The sequence below is a fragment of the Chiloscyllium plagiosum genome, chromosome 38 (assembly GCF_004010195.1).
Source record: "Chiloscyllium plagiosum isolate BGI_BamShark_2017 chromosome 38, ASM401019v2, whole genome shotgun sequence".
Classification (NCBI taxonomy): domain Eukaryota; kingdom Metazoa; phylum Chordata; class Chondrichthyes; order Orectolobiformes; family Hemiscylliidae; genus Chiloscyllium; species Chiloscyllium plagiosum.
In genome coordinates this window covers 25,242,522-25,265,735 of record NC_057747.1, presented here as the reverse complement: position 1 = coordinate 25,265,735, position 23,214 = coordinate 25,242,522, and the positions used below count along the sequence as shown (strand labels likewise).

Genomic DNA, 23,214 nt, shown 5'->3' with positions numbered 1-23,214 from the left:
TCAACTCTGGCCAGCTCCTCCTTTTTTATCCAAGAGTAATAGTGTTACATGTGATTCCAACTTCTCCCTCTCAGACTGCAGGGTGAGAGGGACCACTAGCGATTCCTTCACCTTGAAGCTTCCAAATCACGTTTGCCTCATTATATGCCCACTCTGTGGAAACCCATGCAGATATGGGGATAATGTACAAACTCTACCACAGACAGTTGCCCGAGGGTGGAATTGAACCCAGGTACCTGGCGCTGTGAGGCAGCAGTGCTAACCACTGAGCCACTGTGGCTCCCCCCCCCCCCTATAATGCGCCCTCAATAGTGCATCAAACTGATTCATTGCTGGGGAGGGAGTGAGATTGACAATGTGAAAGGTGGCTCTGAATGGAAGCACAGAAATTCTAGACAGAAACAGTTAACTTAAGGTGATTGTCTTTTTCAAAAGCAGACAACGCAGCTTTGTTCGACAATTAACTCCCGCTGCTGTTTCATTCCCTGATTTTAAAAATGAAATTAATCCTCAGTGCGTGTTGTTTCGTCAGCTTGTGAATTCCCAAATTGCCCAACAGGCCTGGAATATTGGTTGGAGTTGCTGGAATATAATTCAGTGCTTACACAGATCCCAGAATTCTGCCAGAACAGTGTGTGAATGAGTATTAATCAGCCTGTCTGCAGCGCAGTGTTTTATTTTGTAACCAGTGTACCCAGTCTCCAGTCCGATAGAGTGTTGAATGTTCATGACTGAGTGCGTCCCTGTGTAAAGGACAGTTATAGGTTCCCAGGACACTTAAAGTCCCATTTACCAGATGATTTATTAGTTAACATTTTGCAACCTGCTTTCTGTTCCTGTTATTTTTACCCCACTGCAGACAGGGCAGGAGATGTGGGGGGTGGCTGTTTACCCCTCTTGGCCTTTTGAAAACCCATTGCACGGGGGATTGCTTTTATCCTGCAAGTCAACATCAACTTAACGATCGCTTAAATCGGGGCATTTGCTGTAAACCAACATGTTTCTGGTCAAATCTGGCCAATACCGCTGCAGAAAGGAATACCACAATCTGCAGAGCATTCCTCACATGATCACAAGGCCTCGGGCAGGCAATCGGTCATGCATCCTTCAGACGGAAATGAAGAGGTTGCTCCAAGAGGAGGTCACTGCTGAAAGGTTGGGGCAGTGGAAGATTGCAAACGCAACATTCTCCACTGTCCTGTTCCTCCCTCGCCAACCCCAGCCACCTACAACTCAGCTTCTGAGGCAGCTCGCTCCTGGGAGAGAAGTTCTGAAAAGGCAGGAGAGGGGGACTTTGAGGTAGTCAGGGAGATGGTTTGAGAATGAGGGAGCACAGTATACAGAGGTTAAAGTGCAGCATGCACAAAAGAGACAAACTGAACCCCACCTTCTTCCCCATGCAGGGTTGATTAGTTCATTTGGCTGGACGGTGGGTTTGCGATGCTGAGTGACACAGGCAGTAGGAGTTCAATTCCCACTGTGGTGTAAATTACCATTGAAGGACTCTCCTTCTCAATCTCTCCCCTCACCTGAGACGTAGTGACCCTCAGGTTAAATCACCACCAGTCATCTCTCCCCAACAACTGCTAAGACTATGGTGACTTCAGTTAGAAGATACAATGACAATGGACTTAATGATGCAATAAATCACTACTGATGAACAAGGTTTAATGTTCTCAATGCAAGATTCGTCCCTTGGGTTGGAAACCAACATCACTTATGTGGCATTAGTCTGGGGTTCTGGATTAATAGTTCCATGGTGTTGCTGCCCCCTTTCAGCGTAGGTTATTCGAGTTAGTTTCATTTAAATGTCTGCTATTCATTGCTCCTATAAGCATCAGGAGAAATGCAAGATTTGTGGTCCTGTTTATTTTTACGCAATTCAATTATCAGTGAATATAAGTGTCTGTCTGTGAACATTACCATAACAAACCCAAGCAATCTCCAACAGACTTAAAAGGTGTGTTGTAAAATATTAATGACTTCAAAATTATTGTCTGCAATATATTTTTAATACTCAAGCATATTAAATGGTCCGCATTTGCATCATGAAGTAATGAAGCAATTCTTCACTGAACGTTTTTCAAGGATGAATCGTTGCATGAAACAAAAGCTGAAAACACTAAAAGTGAACATGAAGTTGGTCAGTATCTGTGGAAAGAACAAGATCAGATTAATGCTCTCAGTTTCTTTATCTGGCAATGTTGAAATATGTTCTGTTTATGTACAGTCATGTATTGTATTTCATCTGCAATGTTGCAATAATTTATGTGGAAGGAGTTATTGAACTCAAATATGTTATGAATCAATGTCTAACCTGAAACATTCAACTCCTACACAAAGATTGTCTTGTCATTTCAAATGATCATACTCCTAGATTTCTCATAGACTTATTGGATTTTTTAACCAGCCATGTATTTTTTTTAAGACTGACAATCTAAAAACAGCTAATAATGTAAATCTTGAGAATGGAATGCACCGACTGCTCGAAGTCTCTGTGTGAACCCATGGAAAGTCAAACCTGTAAGGTGTCAGGGAAACTTCAAACAGAGATACTTAAAAGGGGGAGATGCAATTTCAAACAAATTAGACTGTGACCTTTATGGCTACAGAGATAATGAATGGCTGGATAATTGTCTCAGCAGGAAATTATTTCCGATGTATTATTTCCCAAACTATGATATATTTGTGTTTTACCCTTCCAGAAATATATTCGATAAAAAGGTTTAAAAAAACCATAACCCCTGGTGTGCATGTATTCAACACCTCCTCCACAATAATCCTCAACACCAGTGCCCCACAATGCTGTGTACTCAGCCCTTTACTACACTCCTTATACACTCATGACTGGGTGGCCAAATTCAGGTCTAACTCCATTTACAAATTTGCTGATGACATTGCCATAGCAGGTCAGATCTCAAACAATGATGAGATAGAGTACAGATAGACAGCTTAGTGTCATGGTGTAAAGACAACAATCTCTCCTTCAATGTCAGCAAAATAAAAGAGTTGGTCATTGACTTTAGGAAGTGGGGTGGAGGACATGCCCCGTCTGTATCAATGGTGCTGAGGTGCAGGTGATTGAAACCTTAAGTTCCTCTGAGTAAATATGTCCTGATCCACCCACATTGACACCACAGTCAAGAAAGCACGCCCAAAGCCTCTACTTCCTCAGGAGGCTAGGGAAATTCGGCATGTCCACAATGACTCTTGCTCACGTTAATAGATGCACCACAGAAAGCATCTTATCCAGATGTATCACAGCTTGCTATGGCAACTGCTCTGTCCAAGCTAGCAAGAAATTACAGTGAATTGTGAACACAGCCCAGTCCATCACGGAAACCACCCTTCCATCCGTGAGCTCCATCCCGCCATCTCGGGAAAGCAGCCAACATTCAGAAAGGAAGGAGATGTGGGATATAGGGCTATCTGGCTGTCTGGATACAGAATTGGCTGGCCCATAGAAGACAGAGGGTGGCAGTAGATGGAAAATGTTCAGCCTGGAGCTCAGTGACCTGTGGTGTTCTGGAGGGATCTATTCTGCGACCTGTGCTCTATGTGATTTTTATAATTGACTTGAATGAGGAAATGGAAAGGTGGGTTGGTAAGTTTGCCGATGACATGACAGTTAATGGAGTTATGGATGGTGTCGAGGGCTGATGAAGGTTGCAACAGGACATTGATAGGATGTGGAACTGGGCTGATAAGTAGCAGATGGAGTTCAACCTGGAAAAGTGTGAAGTGATTTGGAAGTTCAAATTTGAATGCAGATTGCGGAGTTAAAGGCAGGATTCTTGACAGTGTGGAGGGACAGAGGGATCTTGGGATCCATGCCCAATGATCCCTTAAAGTTGCCACCCAAGTTGGTAGGGTTATTAAGAAGACATATGGTTTTCATTAATAGGGAGATTGAGTTTAAGAGCCACAAAGTTATGCTGCAGCTCTATACAGCCCTGGTTAGACTACATTTGGAATATTGCGTTCAGTTCTGTTTGCCCAGAATGTGGAAGCTTTAGAGAGGGTGCAGAGGAGATTTACCAGGAAGCTGCCTGGACTGGAGGGCATGTCTTATGAAGAAAGGTTGTCGGAGCTAGGGCTTTTCTCATTGGAACAAAGAAGGCTGAGAAGTGACTTGATAGAGGGGTACAAGATGATGAGAGGCATAGATAGAGTGGATAGCCAGAGACTTTTCCCCAGGGTGGAAATGTCTCTCACGAGGGGGTATAATTTTAAGGTGATTGGAGGAAGGTTTAGGAAAGATGTCAGAGGTAGGTTCTTTAGACAGAGTGTGATAGGTGCGTGGAATGTACTGCCAGCGGTGGGAGTAGAGTCAGATATATTAGGGACATTTCAGCAACTCTTGGATAGGCACATGGATGATAATAAAATGAAGGTTATGTAGGTTAGTTTGATCTTAGGGTGGGATAAAAGGCCATAACAACATTGAGGGCTGAAGGGCCTGTACTGTGCTGTACTGCTCTATGTCCAATAATCAAAGACCTCTCCCATCCCAGTTGTATTCTCTTCCATCCTCTTCCATCGGGCGGAAGGTACAAGCGTTTGAAAACATGTGACGGATTAAAGAACAGTTTCTTCCCTGCTGAACTAAGAACAGGAACATTACAGCACAGGAACAGGCCCTTTAGCCCTCCAAGCCTGCGCTGATCCAGCTCCTCTATCTAAACCTGTCGCCTATGTTCTAAGGATCTGTATCCCTCTACTCCTTGCCCATTCATGTATCTGTCTGGATACATTTTAAATAAAGTTATCATTCCTGCCTCTACCACCTCCACCAGCAATGCAGGCCAGGCACTCACCACCCTTGGCGCAGTGAACTTTCCACACATATCTCCTTTAAACATTTCCCGTCTCACTTTGAACTCATGACCCCTGGTAATTAAGTCCCCCACTCTGGGAAAAAGCTCCTTGCTATCCACCCTGTCTATACCTCTCATGATTCTGTAGACCTCAATCTGGTCGCCCCTCAACTTCCATCTTTCTAATGAAAAGAATCCTAATCTACTCAGCCTCTCTTCTTAGCTAGCATCCTCCACACCAGGCAACATCCTGGTGAACCTCCTCTGAACCCTCTCCATCGCAGCCACATCCTTTTGGTAATGTGGTGACCAAAACTGTACGCAGTATTCCAAATGTGGCCAAACCAAAATCTTATGCAACTGTAACATGACCTGCCAGCTTTTGTACTCAATACCCTGTTCGATGAAGGAAAACATGCCATATGCCTTCTTGACCACTCTATCGACCTGCATTGCTATCTTCAGGGAACAATGGGCCTGAACACCCAGATCTCTCTGTACATCCATGTTCCCCAGGGCTTTTCCAATTATCGTATCGTACGCTCTTGAATTGGATCTTCCAAAATACATCACCTCGCATTTGCCCGGATTGAACTCCATCTGCTATTTCTCTGCCCAACTCTCTAATCTATCTACATTATGCTGCATTCTCTGACAGACCCCTTCACTATCTGTTACTCCACCAATCTTAGTGTCATCTGCAAACTTGCTAGTCAGACCACCTATACCTTCCTCCAAGTCATTTATATATATCACAAGTAACAGTGGTGTTCCACAGTGGTCCCAACACGGATCCCTGTGGAACATCTCTGGTCACAATTCTCCATTTTGAGAAACTCCCTTCCACTACTACTCTCTGTCGCCTGTTGCCCAGCTAGTTCTCTATCCATCTAGCTCGTACACCCTGGACCCCATGGGGCTTCACCTTCTCCATCAGCCTACCATGGGGAACCTTATCAAACGCCTTACTGAAGTCCATGTATATGACATCTACAGCCCTTCCTTCGTCAATCAACTTTGTCACTTCCTCAAAGTTATCAGACTCTCACATATTAGAGTTGATCTTTCTCTGCACCTTCTCTGTAGCTATAGCACTATATTCTGCATTCTGTTCTATTACCCTGATGGACTTACATAAGGTATGATTTGTCTGGATAGCAAGTAAAACATTACTTTTCACTGTATCCTTTCTGTAACAAAACATTTCATGCTCCAACAATAATTTTCTTTCTCAGTATGGCCCTGACCAGACTGCAATCGAATTGTCTGTTCTCCTCAGTAGGTTTTCCAGTCTCTGCCATTATCCTGGTGAAACACTGAACAATAATTGAATGCTTTACAATAATTGCTTTTGGATGCATTGAAATCTGTTCAGTTCTTTGCGTGTTCCCCCACCTATTGAAACCGATGACCGTCAACATTGGAGTTCTTTTTGTTTGTTGATGTTTGGTTACGGTGGCAGCATAGAGAAATATGGCAACCAATTTGTGCATAGCAAGCTCCCTTGTGCCGTAATCTGATAAACGTCCGGATTGCCAGTTTTTTGCACGTGGATGTTGCCTTTGCCTAAGTAACAAGAGTAAACATTTCAACATGATATTTGAGAAACTGCTACTGAGCACAGGATGCAGTTTGATAAATCATTCATACCAGGGCAACCAAAGTTCCTGAAACCATCAGCATTTGGATATCAAGTGATATTCGATATAAAAATCAGTGTCTGATAACCCATCCATCACTCAAATTGAAAGCTTAAGCATCATTCACATTTAATAATGAATTGAAGCCACTGTATCATCTTCAACATACCCTTCCCTAATAAAAACAATCATGTTCCCAAAGCTCAGTGCTTATCCCTGTATTTCTTAGCATCAGACCATCTCAAAAAGGTGAGCATTTAAATCCAGTTTAAGTTGCATTGTACATTCTACAATCTGTCAGTAACCTTTGATTCATACAAAGTTTAGGCTACAATTGTTGTTCTCCAACTGGGTTTCAAAAGTACGGGGAAGGATAAAGGGGTCACAAGATTGATTTGTTTCCTTTTTAGATTAATCGAAGCTTCCTAAGGACAGGGCAAGGCCATGCTGCAGCATTAGAATAGAAATCTTCACCTCGCTGAATCCCCCGGGAACCAAGTGCACCACCACAAGCTGGGAGAGGAAAGAAAGAGCAGAGACTGAGCCAGCACATCCTGATGGTGGATAGAGACCATTCCAAACGCAGAGTGCTGCACAAAAAAAATTCACAAAGAACTGCGGAAGATGGAAATCAGAAAAAAAATTAGAAATTGCATGAAAAGCTCAGCACAAGCTGGAAGAACACCATCTCATTTTCCGCTTGGGGACCCTGCAGCCTTCAGGACTCAATATTGAGATCAATAATTTTAAGATTTGAGCACCTTTTCCCATGTTCTTACCCCAACACCTGCACATCAGGTCTTACAGTCACAGGAGTTGTTATTACAAACAACCCATTGTCAGCCATTCATGGTCCCCATTAGCAGCTACTCATTCTCCCAGGCTGAGGTGGGTACTGCAGATGCTGGAGATTAGAGTCCAGATTAGAGTGATGCTGGAAAAGCACAGCAGGTCAGGCAGCATCTGAGGAGCAGGAAAATCGACATTCATCAGGAAGGGCTTTTGCCCGAATTTTCTATTCCACAGATGCTGCCTGATCTGCTGTGCTTTGCCCGCACCACTCTAATCTAGACTCTCCCAGGCTGACCTTTACAAATTCCCTTGTCTCTGTGCTCCATCTCCATCATTGTTCATTCCCTCCCCCGGCCCCCACCCCATCATCAGCAAATATACCAACCACTTCATAGCTACAATCTGTTCTGAAGATGTTAACTTTGCTTTCACTCACCACGGATGCTGTCAGTCCTGCTGAGCTGTTCCAGCAATTTCTGATTTTGTTTCAGAGTGTAGCACCATGTCTTTACTTAGGAAGAGGCAAATCAGAACAGCAGTGTTTTTTCAAACCTATATTGTCACCTGTCCATAATACTAATTTGTTCTTGTACAGGGATTTAAAGATCACAAAGCATCACAGGCACTCCACAGGAGTGGGATCGGGTAGAAAAGAATCATCAAGCTGAAAACCAGATGTAAGGACAGGTGTCCAAAAGTTTGGCTAAAGGCTCATAGAGTCATAGAGATGTACAGCACGGAAACATACCCTTCGGTCCAACTCGTCCACGCCGACCAGATATCCCAACCCAATCTAGTCCCACCTGCCAGCACCCAGCCCATGTCCCTCCAAACCCTTCCTATTCATAAACCCATCCAAATGCCTTCTAAATGTTGCAATTGTGCCAGCCTCCACCACATTCTCTGGCAGCTCATTTCATACATGTACCACCCTCCATGTGAACAAGTTGCCCCTCAAGACTCTTTTATATCTTTCCCCTCTCACCCTAAACCTATGCCCTCTAGTTCTGGACTCCTCCAGGGAAAAGGCCATGTCTATTTACCCTATCCATGCCCCTCATAATTTGATAAACCTCTATAAGGTCACCCCTCAGCCTCCGACCCTCCTGGGAAAACAACTCCATCCTATTCAGCCTCTCCCTGTAGCTCAAATCCTCGAACCCTGGCAACATCCTTGTAAATCTTTTCTGAACATTTTCAAGTTTCATTCTGTCAAGAGACAGAGTTTAAGGAATGTCTTGACAGAGGATGGGGCAGCAGAGGGGTTTGGGAAGGGAATTTCCAAGCTTGCAGACCAGGCAACTGATAGCCAATGTGGGAGCGATAAAAACGAGACAATAGACCTGAAGGATAGGAGCACAAGAATCGCAGAGCTTAGTGATATTGAGGAGGTGGGTCCTCGGGGAACTTGAACAAGACCAAGTTAATACCAAGGTTTCTGAGCAGTGGAAACCAGGTAACCACCGAGTGAGGATGTATGAATGGAAGTCTGTAAAACAACAGTTACAGCTCTTCAAAAAGTAATTCCTTGTGGTTGAGAACTTGGTGTGAGAAGAGATACAGATTTTGTATAAAAATAACCCATTAACATTAGCCCAAGCTCAAGTCAGTTAACTGCAAGGGTCACCAATGCTCCCAGTCTGAATCTGCAGCAAAACAATGGCATCTTTTGTTGATGAAGTACACAGTTAGTCTGCCTGAGTTACAGGACTCTTCATCAGAATGGACTGGATATTAGCAAACTGCAAGATGCCCTACATTTAAGCCTATTGAGTTTGCACTAACCTTCCAAAGGGCATCCCACCTGGAACCAGTCCCCCACCCAACCTCTGTAATCCTGCATTTCCAATGGCTACTCCACCTAGCCTGTGCAATTTCGCAGGTCCGTCTAACCTGCACTTCTTTCACTGTGGAAGGAAAGCAGAGCATCCAGAGGAAATCCACACAGACACGGGGAGAATATGCAACTCCCTCAAACAGTCACCTGAGGGTGGAATAAAACCCAAGTCCCTGACTTTGTGAGCTAGCAGTGCTAACCATTGTGCCACCCAGGATGTGTAGACCAGTTATGGATTAAGACTAGGATTTATTGTATGTCCAAACATATGTTGATATGGAAGATCATTATCAATAACTTGCAAAGGGGATTCAAGAAGAGCCTTGAGAATGCAGAACAAGTTACCACATCGTTCAGCATGGATATGTTCAAGGGCAGCTCAATAAGTACATGAGGGGAAAGGAATAGGACGTAACACTTGTAGGATGAGACAACGTTGGAATGAGACACATTGAGAGACAAGAATCAGAATAAAGCAATTGGATCTGGGCTGCAAGGTCTCAGAAGAATCTCACCATCAATTTCAGTGCCCAGTATAAATAGCACAGATTCTAAAAAGGTGACTGCTTTATAATGCCAGGATCTTGCTGTGGGATTAAAGTCCCTATCTTAGCGATGGAAGTGCAGTTGCCAACAATCTACACTCCCTGAGCAATCAAGTTTCTAATTTTGCTGTAGATCCTGTTGGAAGTGTAGACATCAGCATCTGATGGAAATGTTTAGAGGAAGCGGGGTGGGGAGGGGGGAGGTGGCTCTCCTGAGACAAGTATATGTGAAAGTGCCTTTTAATTAAGAAGCTCTCAAAAGCTACAGCTGGTACCTTATTAATAGAGAGTTCACTAGTTTTGTCATCTTGTTCCTCAGCCCAAAGATATTCAAATTGGCTTTTATTTTAATATGAACAAAACATCAATATGACAATATTATCTGTCAAGCCTCAATTTGACAGCAGTTGGATGTTGCTGATACTTTTCCATGACATTCTCCCTAGTTTAAGAGCAGCATGAGATGGAACTCATTGCACTAGCATTTCAAGCAACAAACAATGAAGAAGAGAATGTTCTACATGGCATCTTTCATCACCTCAGGGGAGGTTCCAAAGTTGAGTCCCACTCAAGCCTCACTTCTGGGCTTGAATACAAAAGGTTTACACTCCAGTGCAACACTGCACTATCAGAAGCACCAACTCTCAGGTGAGATGTTTAACCAAGGCTCCTATCTGCTTTTTCAGGTGGATGTCAAAACACCCAGGGTCCTGTTTTGAAGAGCAGCAGGTGGGTTTGCCTGAAGTCCTGGCCAATAATTATCCTTCAAATTATCACGTTGCTGTTTGTGGGAGCTTGCTGTGTACAAGTTGGCTGCAAGACTTCCTACACACTTCAACATGGACTTCAATGGCTACAACGTAAGTTTCAGACATCTGGTGGTCATGAAAAGGACCACAAAAATACATGTTACTTTTTCACCTTACACCATTTGAAATGTCTGCTCTTCAGAAATGTGGGAAACACAAAAGCCAACTTGCATTCAACAAAGCCCTCAGCAAACTGCAATGAGGAAATGAGCAGGTGATCTATTTTCAAAGAGAAACATATTAACCTGGATATGGTATTACTTCCACTAACCTTTGATTGGGTCTAAGGGCTTAATTAGTTTACAGTGTTACAGGAACAACCATGCTTGAGTCATAACAAGAAGGTACCTTTATGTTAACAAGGTGCAGTCGACGGCTAAGTCACAATAGCTAAGTAGACATGGTTGGGAGATAGAGGTGACATATCTGACCACATCAGGATCCAACATTACTCTTCCAATCTTCCCACCAAAGCTGAATGGTGTCATCAGATTGGATGAAGATAAACTCAGTCCTTGATGTTTACCCTTTTGGAAGCACTACTTTATTATAGATTAGATTAGATTAGATTACTTACAATGTGGAAACAGGCCCTTCGGCCCAACAAGTCCACACCGCCCCGCCGAAGCGCAACCCACCCATACCCCTACATTTACCCCTTACCTAACACTACGGGCAATTTAGCATGGCCAATTCACCTGACCTGCACATCTTTGGACTATGGGAGGAAACCGGAGCACCCGGAGGAAACCCACGCAGACACGGGGAGAACGTGCAAACTCCACACAGTCAGTCGCCTGAGGCGGGTATTGAACCCGGGTCTCTGGCGCTGTGAGGCAGCAGTGCTAACCACTGTGCCACCGTGCCGCCCAGACTATAGCCAAGGACACTCTGGAGAATGCTTCTGATCATCTTTCAGCCCTATAGTCTTCTATCTATCTGAGTGATCAGAGAGGCTTGTGTCAAATAATGTATTGAGAAGATGAGTTTTCAGAATTCAGTCGTGCTAAAATAACTGGTCGAGAGTACAACAGTGACATCGAATGCTGAGTCTATTGAGTGCTGCCAAGTGTCCTGGGCCACTTGTTGTCATCAAACATCACCAGTCACATAGGAGCAGGAGTAGGCCAGGAGCCTGTTTTGCCATTAAGTGAGATCATGGCTGGTCTCTGGCCTAACTCCATACACCTGCCATTGTCCTATATCCCATACTACCTTTGTTTAACAAAATATTATCTCTCTCAGGTTTAAAATTAACAACTGATCCAGCATCAACTGCCATTTGTGGAAAAGATTTCCAAACATCTAACACCCTTTGTGTGTAGAAGTGCATCCTAACATCTCTCCTGAACCATCTGACCCTAATTCTCAGACAATGACACCAAGTTCTAGAATCCCCAACCAGTGGAAATAGTTTATCTTTACTCCCCTGTCTTTTCCTGTTACTATCTTGAAGACTTCAGTCAGGTCAGCCTTAACCTTTTACATTCTCATTTAGAACAAAGAGAGGAAAGAACAAAGAAAGAACAAAGAAAATTTAGACCCCAGGGACAGGCCCTTTGGCCCTCCAAGCCTGTACCAATCCAAATCCACTGTCTAACCCTATCGCCCAATTCCTAAGCATCTGTATCCCTCTGCTCCCTACCTGCTCATGCATCTGTCCAGATGCATCTTAAATGAATCTACTGTGCCTGCCTCTATTTGTGTAATCTCACCTCATCCCTGAAGTCCAGGCACATGCTGCTCAATGTTTTATTCTGTTGTTCTGTTAAAGAGAACAAAATTGACTGTGTGTGCCTTGTCCCAATCTGTAGGAGCCTTTTCAGCTGCTTGGATCAAACAGACTGGCACACATTCAAAAGATATGTTTTTAAAATGTGATACAGCAGCACGTGTAATATCTATAAGTGCAATTGACAGACACCTGGGAGGATGCAGTGCGTTTTTGATTAATAGACAGATGAACAAATTTGGGATTCATGTGTTGCTGGTAAATGTCTCGAGATTGCTCTCAGTGTTTTATGTTAGCATTAACACATCGATTGGATTATGGTTGTACTTGATTCCTGATGATTCATAGCTGTATCTATCCAACGGTTGGGAGAAAGTGAGGAACTGCAGATGCTGGAGATCGGTGTCGAGAGTGTGGTGCTGGAAAAGCACAGCAAGTCAGGCAGCATCCAAGAAGCAGGAGATTTGATGTTCCGGGCAAGAGCCCTTCGTCAGGATGAAGGGTTCTTGCCCGAAACATCAATTTTCCTGCCCCTCAGATGCTGCCTGACTTGCTGTACTTTTCCAGCACCACATTCTCGACTCTATCTAATGGTTGTCCATCTGTCTGCCCTTTGCAAACCTCTCCATTGTTTTCTCCAATTTTATCCATCTCTAACTGTTCCTCTGATGTCCACCAGCCCTACAATCTCTACTGTTGTATGACTATAACTCTCTAGAGTCATAGAGATCTACAGCACAAAGAAAGGCCTGTTGCATCTACGCTTGGTCAAAAACAGCCATCTAACTGTTCTAATCCCGTTTTCCAATGCTTAGCCCATTGCTTTGGAATCTCAAATTACACCTAAATACTTTCTAAGTGTGGTTAGGATTGAGGAAGTTCAAGTCCACCAGAATACTTAAGACAGGTTGGTGGAGACCAAGGTCTTTTCAAGGTATCTAACACCTCATGCACTCGGAGAAAATCTACACTGTTTTCTCTTCAAAGTCTCCATCATTATGTGATCTGTTACATCACCACTGACAGAATTTTTTTTAGATTAGATTAGATTAGATTACAGTGTGGAAACAGGCCCTTCGGCCCAACAAGTCCACATCGACCCACCGAAGTGCAACCCACCCATACCCCTACATTTACCTCTTACCTAACACTACGGGCAATTTAGTATGGCCAATTCACCTGACCTGCACATCTTTGGACTGTGGAAGGAAACCGGAGCACCCAGAGGAAACCCACGCAGACACAGGGAGAATGTGCAAATTCCACACAGTCAGTCGCCTGAGGCAGGAATTGAACCCGGGTCTCTGGCGCTGCGAGGCAGCAGTGCCACCGTGCCACCCACAATTCTATTTACATACTTCTCTTATTCATTCATAAAATGTCAGCATCACTGCCAGATCAGCATTTATTGCCAATTCCTATTGCCCAGAGGGCAGTTAAGAATAAACCACTTTGCTGTGGGTCTGGAGTCACATTTAGACCAGGCCAAGCAAGGATGGCAGTTTCCTTTACTAAAGGACCTTAGTGAGCCAGATGGGTTTTTCACAATAATTAATAATGGTTTGTGTTCACTAGAATCTGAATTCCAGATTTTCATTGGATTCAAAATCCATTATTTTCCATGGGATTTGAAACCAGGTTCCCAGAACTTCACCTGGGTTTCTAGATAAATAGATAATTCTTCTGGCCCACTATCCCTCCTCCTCTTCCATTTTCAGTGTGAACCCTTTACACAACTCTCTGAGATCTCTCCATCAGTTCCGGTCTCTGGGACATCCTCAATACCGCAGATCCTTGCTCTGGCGAGAAAAGGTTCAATGTACCAAACCGAACAGCAGAGCTGGTGAAGGACTGACCATCCCCGCAACTCCCAAAATGATCTGTGTCAATACCAAACAAACCAGCAGATCGCACATCGACATGGAACTGCCTAAAGCCTTTGCTGTGATTAATGGCTTTTCACAATCATTTTGAGAACGTAAATTGCAACAGCAAGCACACTGAGCAGTTAAGGATGGAAAGGTGATGCCCAGAAAGAACATTTGGTATCACCAACTTTCTTGACACCTGTGACATCCAGCAATCAAATGGCCCACTATTGGAGGTAACTGCTAAACAATGACTCAAGGAAAACAAATCCATGACCAGAGATATGATTAATTAATACCCCTGAATCACAAAAAAGTCTCAGTTCCACTAGAGGTGGGTAAAACCATCTCTGAAAAACTAGCTAAACGTTGGCTTCCCAGTCAAACACCCCCAAGCAAGGATTGGTACTCCTAGAGGGAGAGAGAGAGAGACAGAGAGAGAGACCCAGTTGAAGAATCAACCTCTGATTGTCTCCGTTTAGTTTGAACTCCTGAAGCTAAACAGAGAATATTAATGAGTTAAAACTCAGAGTAAGGGGGTTTTATTCAGTTCTCAATAGTGCAATGCTGGGAACACAGACGTTGGGAATCACCTCTTAAATATCCAGAAAGCACAGAATGTGCATCTGGAAACTGGTGACAGATGAAATGTGCCTTGTTGAGGGTTTTAGTGCTGTGTGTATCTAAAGATTTGTGATCCACTGAAGGAAGTTTTTAAAAAAAGGTAGTGGGGGCAGCATAGGTGGAGTGTATAAATCTACATGTTCTCTGCTTATTTAAAATGTAACCCAAACTAAAGAGGTTTAAGCCAGTAACATAAAACCATCTCATGTCAGGTGCAAGGGATGAGACATGGAAGGTCAGCGCTGACTTAAAGGAGCAGGCTCCTTTGTGAGCAGGTCACATGATAGGCCACTGTGATTGCATGCAAGATGTCCTAGTGACGGTGATGAATCAATGATTCAATTGGTCAAAGCTAGGGTGTCAAGATGGAGTTGGCATGGTAAAGCAAGTCTGTGCCAAGTGAGAAAAGATGGATTGCCTACACCGTTTCAAATGCCCACCTTCAGGAACCAAAGTGATATGACGGAAGTTGTGGCTTGACAATGTCAAATGGTTGTCCTCTAAAAAAGGTTCTGAGCAGTTAATGTACAGCCTAGGTCTAGTATCACCAAGTATCCTAACTCTCTGTTCTGAGGCAGGGTCACTTGAACTAAAACGTTAACTCTGATTTCTCTCCACACATGCTGCCAGATCTGCTGTGCTTTTCCAGCAATTTCTGTTGTTGTTTCTGATTTACAGCATCCGCAGTTATAGATTCATAGAGACATAGAGATGTACAGCATGGAAACAGACCCTTCAGTCCAACTCATGAATTACAAACAGATATCCCAACCCAATCTAGTCCCACCTGCCAGCACCTGGCCCATATCCCTCCAAACCTTTCCTATTCATATACCCATCCAGATGCCTTTTAAATATTGTAATTGTACCAGCCTCCACTACTTCCTCTGGCAACTCATTCCATACATGTACCACCCTCTGTGTGTGAAAAAGCTGCCCCTTAGGTCTTCTTTATATCTTTCACCTCTCACCCTAAAGCTATGCCGTTTAGTTCTGGGCTCCCCCACCCCAGGGAAAAGACTTTATCCATTAACCCTATCCATGCCTCTCATGATTTTGTAAACCTCTATAAGGTCACCCCTCAGCCTCCAACGCTCCAGGGAAAACAGCCCTTGCCTATTTAGCCCCTCCCTATAGTTCAAATCCTCCAACCCTGGCAACATTCTTTCTTTTGGCTTTTATCACAATTTTCAATCCTCCTTGACTGAAGAGTGGTGGATTGTATGATTGTAGTGGCAACCAACTGTGCTGTGTCTGGTAGACCACTTGCATCTGAGTCAGACTTTTATAATGTTCAAGATGCAGTCCAGAGGCTTGGGTGAATCCTAGGCCAATACCAATCCCAATCCTAGGCCAATCCCAATCCTGATAGAGTGTTCAGTTGAGGTGCCATATTGTGGATGTGATATTAAACTGAGACTCCACCTGCCCTCTTGGGTTAATGTGAAAGATTCCCTGTGGTACTCTACTGAAGAAGAGAACAGGAGTCTTCCCTTATCCCTCAACTAAGGTCATCAAAGGGGACAATATTACACATGTTGTCTGTTCATTGACTGATTATTGAGGAGGGAATAGTGTTATGGCATTATTTCTGCACAAGTCAATCAGAGATGCAGCTAATAATTTGGAGACTTGGATTCAAATCCCACCACACATATGGTAGAAATTGAAGGCAGAGAGTTGAGATAAAAGGTTCTTTTTCGGAATGGTAGCAGGTGACAAGTGGTGTCCCGCAGGGTTCAATGTTGTCCTGGGATTGTACTCATTAGAGTTTAGAAGGTTGAGGGGAGATCTAATAGAAACTTACAAGATAACATATGGCTTCGAAATGGTAGACGCTGGGAAATTGTTTCCATCAGGCAGGGATACTAGGACGCAGCCTTAGAATTAGAGGGAGTCAATTTAGCACGGAAATGAGGAGACATTTCTTCAGCCAGAGAGTGGGGGCCTGTGGAATTCATTGCCACGGAGTGCAGGTGGAGCTTGGGATGTTAAATATCTTCAAGACAGAGAATGATAAATTCTTAATCTCGCAAGGAATTAAGGGATACAGGGAGAGTGCAGGTATGTAGCGTTGAAATGCCCATCAGCCATGATTGAATGGCGGAGTGGACTTGATGGGCCGAATGGCATTACTTCCACTCCTATTTCTTGTCGTCTTATGAATTTGATGAAAGTCTGGATTTTAAAAGCAAGTCTAATAATGGTAGTGATGCCACTGTCATACAAAAACCCCTCTGGTTCACGAGTGAAGGAAATCTGCCATCCTCGCCTGGATGGTCTACATGGAGTCATAGAAGTTTCCAGCATGGAAACAGGCTCTTCGGCTCAACCTGTCCATACTGCCCAGTTTTCACAATTAATGTAGTCCCATTTGCCTGGATTTAATCCATATTCCCCCCCTACCTATCCCATCTATATATCCATCCAAAAGTGATTCCAGACCCATACCAGTGTGGTTGACTCTTAACTGCCCTCTGAAAGAGCTGAGCTATGTACTCAGTCCAAAACTAATGAGAGATAAGCAACCAATGTTGGCCTAGCCAGTCATGCCCACATTCAATAAATTAAAGTTAAAAAAAAAACTGCTGTTTGGGAAATTTGCTGTGTTTCTGTTGGATGTCATGTCTCCTACACGGGGGGCAAAATGACATCATGTGAAATGGTACTTCATTGGTTGTGAAAGACCTGGGGAGACCCTGAGACCATGAAAGGTGCTACAGTTCCAAATCCAAGCTTCCTTTTCCTGGCATTCTCCAGCCATTGCACATTTCCTGCTGACTGGGAGAAAGCGAGGACCGCAGATGCTGGCGAGTCAGAGTCGATAAAGTGTGGCGCTGGAAAAGCACAGCAGGTCAGGCAGCATCCGAGGAGCAGGAGGATCGAGAAAATGGGTGCAGTTTGTGCAAGTGTGCTTAGTGTGATGAATCCAGATCTAGGAAGGAGTAAAAAAGATGTTTCAGATGGCAGGGAAGTTCAGGACCTGGCAGTATGGTCTACGGATATGGAGTAAACCATTTTGGACTGAGCTGATGAGACGTTTCTTCACCCAGAGAGCAGTGAGCCTGTGGAATTTGCGAACATAGAAAGCAGTTGAGGCCAAAATATTGCATGATTACAAGAAGGAGGTAAATATCACACTTGGGGCGAAGGGGAGAGAAACGGCAACAGACTATTGAGTTGAACAATCAGCCATGATCATATTGGATGGCAACGCAAGCTTGGAGGGCCAAATGGCCCCACTCCTACTTCTATTTTCTAGTTTCCTTTGGATTTCTTTGGATTCTTTATATGGAGCAGCCATGTATTTAACATTAGGTCGACCTGTCGACAGAATCCCAAGTGCTGAAGTCTGTGACAATGTTCGAGCTATTCAACTTGTGGAATTTGTGCAAGTGGCTGATTGCAGGAGGTGAAAGGTTGGGGCAGGAGGAGAGTTCTGAAGGGCATTCAAGATTGTGCAGGAAATGTGAGCAGTCTAAGGCTCTTCAGGAATAGTTGGCCATTTGGCCCATCAGTGCCACTGGGATATTCAACATGATTGACCTGGCTGATTCTGTATCTCATTGCCATACACCGATACTCTCCCCATAGCTCACGGCACATCCAGCCTGTGGAAATCCATCTATTATATTTCACAGAACAAAAGAGACTGAGAGATTTGGAGGAAAGTAATGAGACAAGAGACGTGGAATGCAGTAGGTCGCGGGCGGTATTATTATATATGTCATTATTTTGCTATAGAGTTGCTTTGGCAGCATACCATGTGACTGCTCTGGTTTCAAATGGCCCTTTGACATGTCGGCCGTGTCAGAGCTCATTAAAATCATTTTTTGTATCTGCCTTTCCACAGTCGCTCATTCTTTTATGGCACAGAATCTACACAGAAAATAAGCAGCTACGTTCTTCACTTCCTGCTGTGCCCAGGTCTAAAGGCCCAGCAGGCTCTTTCTTCTGGTCTTGACTGATCTACCAGAATGCAGGTCCCTGCATTTTCATTTCTTGTAATTCACAGGAAATTGCATCCAGCAGAAATGTTCAGAAGGATGTCTCATCCGTTGCACTCAGGGGCCAGATGTTACAGATTTAGCACCCGTTTAGAATTATGGCCATTTTCAGAGCTCGCACACAAACCCAAATGAACTTCAGTCCTACCCTTCCAAATTCAGCACACACAAGCTGAGCTGACGAGGTTCAAATGCAGAGATCAAATGTAAACATGTCTTACCCATCAAATATCCAACCAGTAGCAACAACGTGCATTTTCCCAGCTGGTTGGCAGAATAAAACTTTCTAAGAAGTTTCTTGCGAGTGCAAACAGATGAACAGCAGTACTCTAATATAAGGGCTTAATTCAAATAGTGCACTATGCTTATGGGAGAGAGTATAGATCATCATAGCAGATGATGCCAATTCACACGATCATGATCCCTCTTGTGGAACCTTATTGGAAGGTGGACCGTGTAATATGTACCTTCATAAATGCTCAGTAAGATATGCCTTAGTGTTGGTAATGACTTCCTCACCTCAACAAACTCTATAACTACTCTGTAGAAGCAAAATGAGTCCAAGAATATTACATGGTGGCAGCAAGTCAAGAACAGACTTGAAAAGTCTGTGCCATTACCAGATTTTGTAACCTGTTGGTTCTGTTGTGAAGCTGGGCGGTGCATAGGTCAGTACATTCTTGTATGCAATTGGTGGCTGTGCAAAAGATATTTTTGCCAGATGAGGGACTGATACAGCAAAGGTCACATATGATTAAGTAATAAAAGCATGCAAAATCTACTTCAATCTAAGAATACTATTGTCAAGTGAGCTGAATTTAACAAGCATAACCAATGACAGGAGGAGAGTATTAATGCATTTATAAAATGACCTATATAGATTTGCAGAGAATTGTGAATATGCCAGTTTCAAAGATGAGCTAATCCAGCAGAGATCTGCTGTCAGAGCTTTGGATGAATACCTTGCAATCAAACAATGATTTGATTTGATCTAAACAAACAAGTTGAGATCAGAAATCAGAATCGATTGATGATTCAGGTCGACGGGAAAACTGTATCTGAGAAACGCCAAGCTGATTGTAATATGTTAAAGTTAAAAGCTGAGTGATGGCTGTACCAAAGCATGGTGGGTGGGAGCAGCAACTGGTATCAACTGCCCCAGCTCATTATTATCATTGTGATGGAAAGGAACATTGCCAGGTGTGATGATGCTGGCCCTTTAGCGAGGTTATTTTGTCCTTGGTATTTTTCAAGAGGGGTTGTAAAGGCAGTGGGGCCAAAATGGCTAACAGACATTGCCTAAGTCCACAATCAGAGGAGGCCTTTAAGGTTTTTTAAAAACAGTTTTACAATGAAAGGGGCGTGGCCAGTTCTCCCAGTTCAGGTTTTTTCTAGTTTGGTTTAGTTTTAGCAAACAGGTAGAAAAATGCTGGGGACCTAGAGAAGCAGCTACAGTGAAAGGAGGTTCAATGCTTCAACAGATGTTTCTTGCCTGAACTTTGTCTCCGAAATCTGCCTGTAAGACCGTGTGTTTGAATTTACCTTTTGCCAAGGGGTGTGTTTGTGGGATGTTGCAGGGATTGGAATAATTCCTTCGTTAATTTGCGATATTGAGTCGGTTAAGTTTTCTAATAAATTAAATTATTCTAAATTCTGTTTTCATTTGTTCGTATTTCAACCATATTGTCTAAATAAATTCTGTTTTGCCTAAAGCCGAGTGGTTTGACCAGCTGCATCACTCCTGGAACATCCACATCACACCTGCCTTTAAAAGAATAAAAAGTTACGGCCTGGGCCATCTTCTTAAAATATTTTGAGGGGGTTTGGCCTGGTCCATAACAAAGAAAATTATGTCATTCAAAAAGGCGGGTTGCCATTATTACAACAAGGAGTGCCACTTACTAGCTGTACGTCACAGCAAACAGCTGAAAGAAAGCCTCCTCAAACTGGCATGCTTCAGGAAGTCATGGATATCAGTCTAATGATGGCTGGGAAGAAGCTGTTAGTGTGTGAGTCCAAGCTCCCCGGCCATTATCAGGCTGACAAATGGACTCTCTGACTTCAAATAATGTTGATCTTGTTAACGATGATCTTGCCTCTCACACGCCCTTTGCAACATAACCCATATGCCTCTATCTAAGTTGTTTTCTTCAACCTATGATCTGTATGTCCTTGTTTATTGTGGTCTATCTGTACTACTCAGAAGCAAAGCTTTTCACTGTAATTAGGTACACGCGACAAAAAACAAATCAAGTCAGATAAAACCAAACTATGAATGATATGGGGAAGTCTTTGTTTGGCAATGCCAAAGAACTGAGCAAAGCCTACTATCTTCTGGAATCCTAGCAGAGGAAAACATGACATGGTTTCGGTTAGACACAGATGCATCAGTTTTGGTTCCTTATGATGCTGATTCACTGTTGGCAAAATTTTATTTTCAGCCATCACACATTAACTGCATGATGGGAAGATACACTACTCAAGACAATAGGACATCTGAGTGCAACCCTTCACTACAGAATATTGACATTTCTGAACCAGAGTTATTGGCTCTTAGTCAGGAAAGCCTGTATCAACTTGCATTTGACTGGCTGAGTAGAGAAACTGGAATGCCTGGAAAATCGCCCTAAAAACTTTCAGCTGAAGTTCCACAGATAGCATAGCTGAAAATGGCATGCAACAGCACTCTACTGCCTGAAATGTAGTAGTGTCTGTTTACATCCAGAAAGAGAGGTTTGACTGGGAGAGAAGTGATGTGGCCACCAAGTAGAGTCAGTATCTGCTTGAATGTGACATTCTTCCATTAATTACTGACCCTCAGGCCCAAAGTCACCCTGGAAAAGTGGCCATGTTCCTCAAGTATTGAAGTTTTTGAGTTGACCATGATGTCCTCATGAGAGAATAAAAATTAAGCCAATCTTTAAACTACACAATGGAGAAAAGCAAACGGAGGAAATCCATGTATTTCTCTTAATATTCATTCTTGGGATGAGGATGGTACTGACAAAGTCAATATTTATTGTCCATTCGTCATTACTCTTGATAAGTTGATTGTCACCCACCATCCTGAACCTCTCTCGTTTATGTGAGACAGGAACACCCACAGCTTTGTCAAAGATGCAGGGACGGTGACTTATTTCCAAGTTAAGGTGGCATGTGTTTGGAAGGAAACTTGTGGGTGGTGATGTTCCCTAGTAGGCTGCCTTTGTCATCTAAGTTAGGACTTTCCCAAGTGAGGTGGTGGCAGGTTGCAAGGAATTAAGACACAAAGTGGGGTCGCGAGCTGTAACTTTGGTGTCCCAGACTCTGAGGCAGCAATAATCACTATGAAGTTTTAACCAAGTTTATAACATGTATATGACAGTGAGGTCTGCAGATGCTGGAGATCAGAGTTAAGAGTGTGTTGCTGGAAAAGCACAGCAGGTCAGGCAGCATCTGAGGAGCAGGAAAATCGACATTTCGCGCCAGAGTCCTTCATCAGGAATGAGACTGGGAGCCTCGGAGGTTAAGAGAACAAGTATGCTCCCACTCTAATAGGATCTCCTCTCAGAGCACTCCCAGCCCAGTCTTCTGAGGAGACACAACAATTTTCAAGCCTCAATGGCAGGGTCAGAGTTGGAAGTATTTGGGAGCCGCTGTTCTGGGTGGTAGAGGTTGCAGGTGGGAAGGTGTTGTCAGAGCAACATAGATGAGTTGGTAGATTGTCTTCTGTGAATAATTCCCACTGGAGCATGGACTATGATGGTTTTATTAACATGAAGCAAATAGTGACAGGGAACAATTAGATATGATGGGAATATGTGGATTTTTTAGACAAGTTTCTATGTGAAAGGCATCAGAATTTAAAGCAAAGCCAATGTCCGTTTCTAGATAAAAATTAGTGTGATTGAGTTTCATATGAACTTGCCAAATATATAATTTCTGCACCTTCCTCACCTCGGGCTGCCATCATATATTCATAGACCAGTTTTGAAACCAGAATAACCAAGTGTGAACAGTCAAGGGACATAAACTAGTGCCGGTCTCCCAGAGGTCTGGTGGTTGCCATGGCAATGGAAATGCAGTATAAGCCTTAAGCTTCCGTACAATTCGATCTTCTAGTTCATTATACAACATTTCATCATCACCTCCTTCTCACTTCAGGACATATAACAGGAAGGCTCCTTCAGCTGAACGACAGGCCTCACTTTGTAAAATTAACCCTGGAACATTTTAACCTGGTATGGGGTCTCTTGTGGTGCAGTGGTAGTGTCCTTACCTGTGGTCTGGGAAGCCTGAGTTTAAGTCCCACCTGTTCCACAGATGTGCAATGACATCTCTGACTGTTTGATGAGAAAAATAGGTAAAATAAAAAATGTAAGCTGGCATAATTTGAATGTTGGGAACCCACTTTCTCCAAGCCAGCAACATGTTCAAGGGCCTCAATTAAGTTGGCCAATATCGCCATCCTCCTCATTCGGTCCCACTCTCCGGGCCATACTCCCATCTTCCAGTGTGTGTCTCCTTGAGCTCATCCAGAATTCTGCCGGTCTGTACCCGGCCT

At 43.5% G+C, this 23,214-nt stretch overlaps 1 protein-coding gene across 3 annotated transcripts in view; it reads left to right on the top strand.

Annotated features, from left to right (window-relative positions):
* unc5b (unc-5 netrin receptor B) overlaps positions 1-23,214 on the top strand; it is a 355,814-nt gene that overhangs the window by 34,283 nt on the left and 298,317 nt on the right. For all 3 annotated transcript variants that reach the window (XM_043679165.1, XR_006309712.1, XM_043679161.1), the window contains one exon: positions 10,318-10,360. In XM_043679165.1, the coding sequence (XP_043535100.1) occupies positions 10,322-10,360 (39 nt within the window). In that variant the 5' untranslated portion in view covers positions 10,318-10,321. Of the gene's footprint in view, positions 1-10,317; positions 10,361-23,214 lie in introns of those variants that run through there.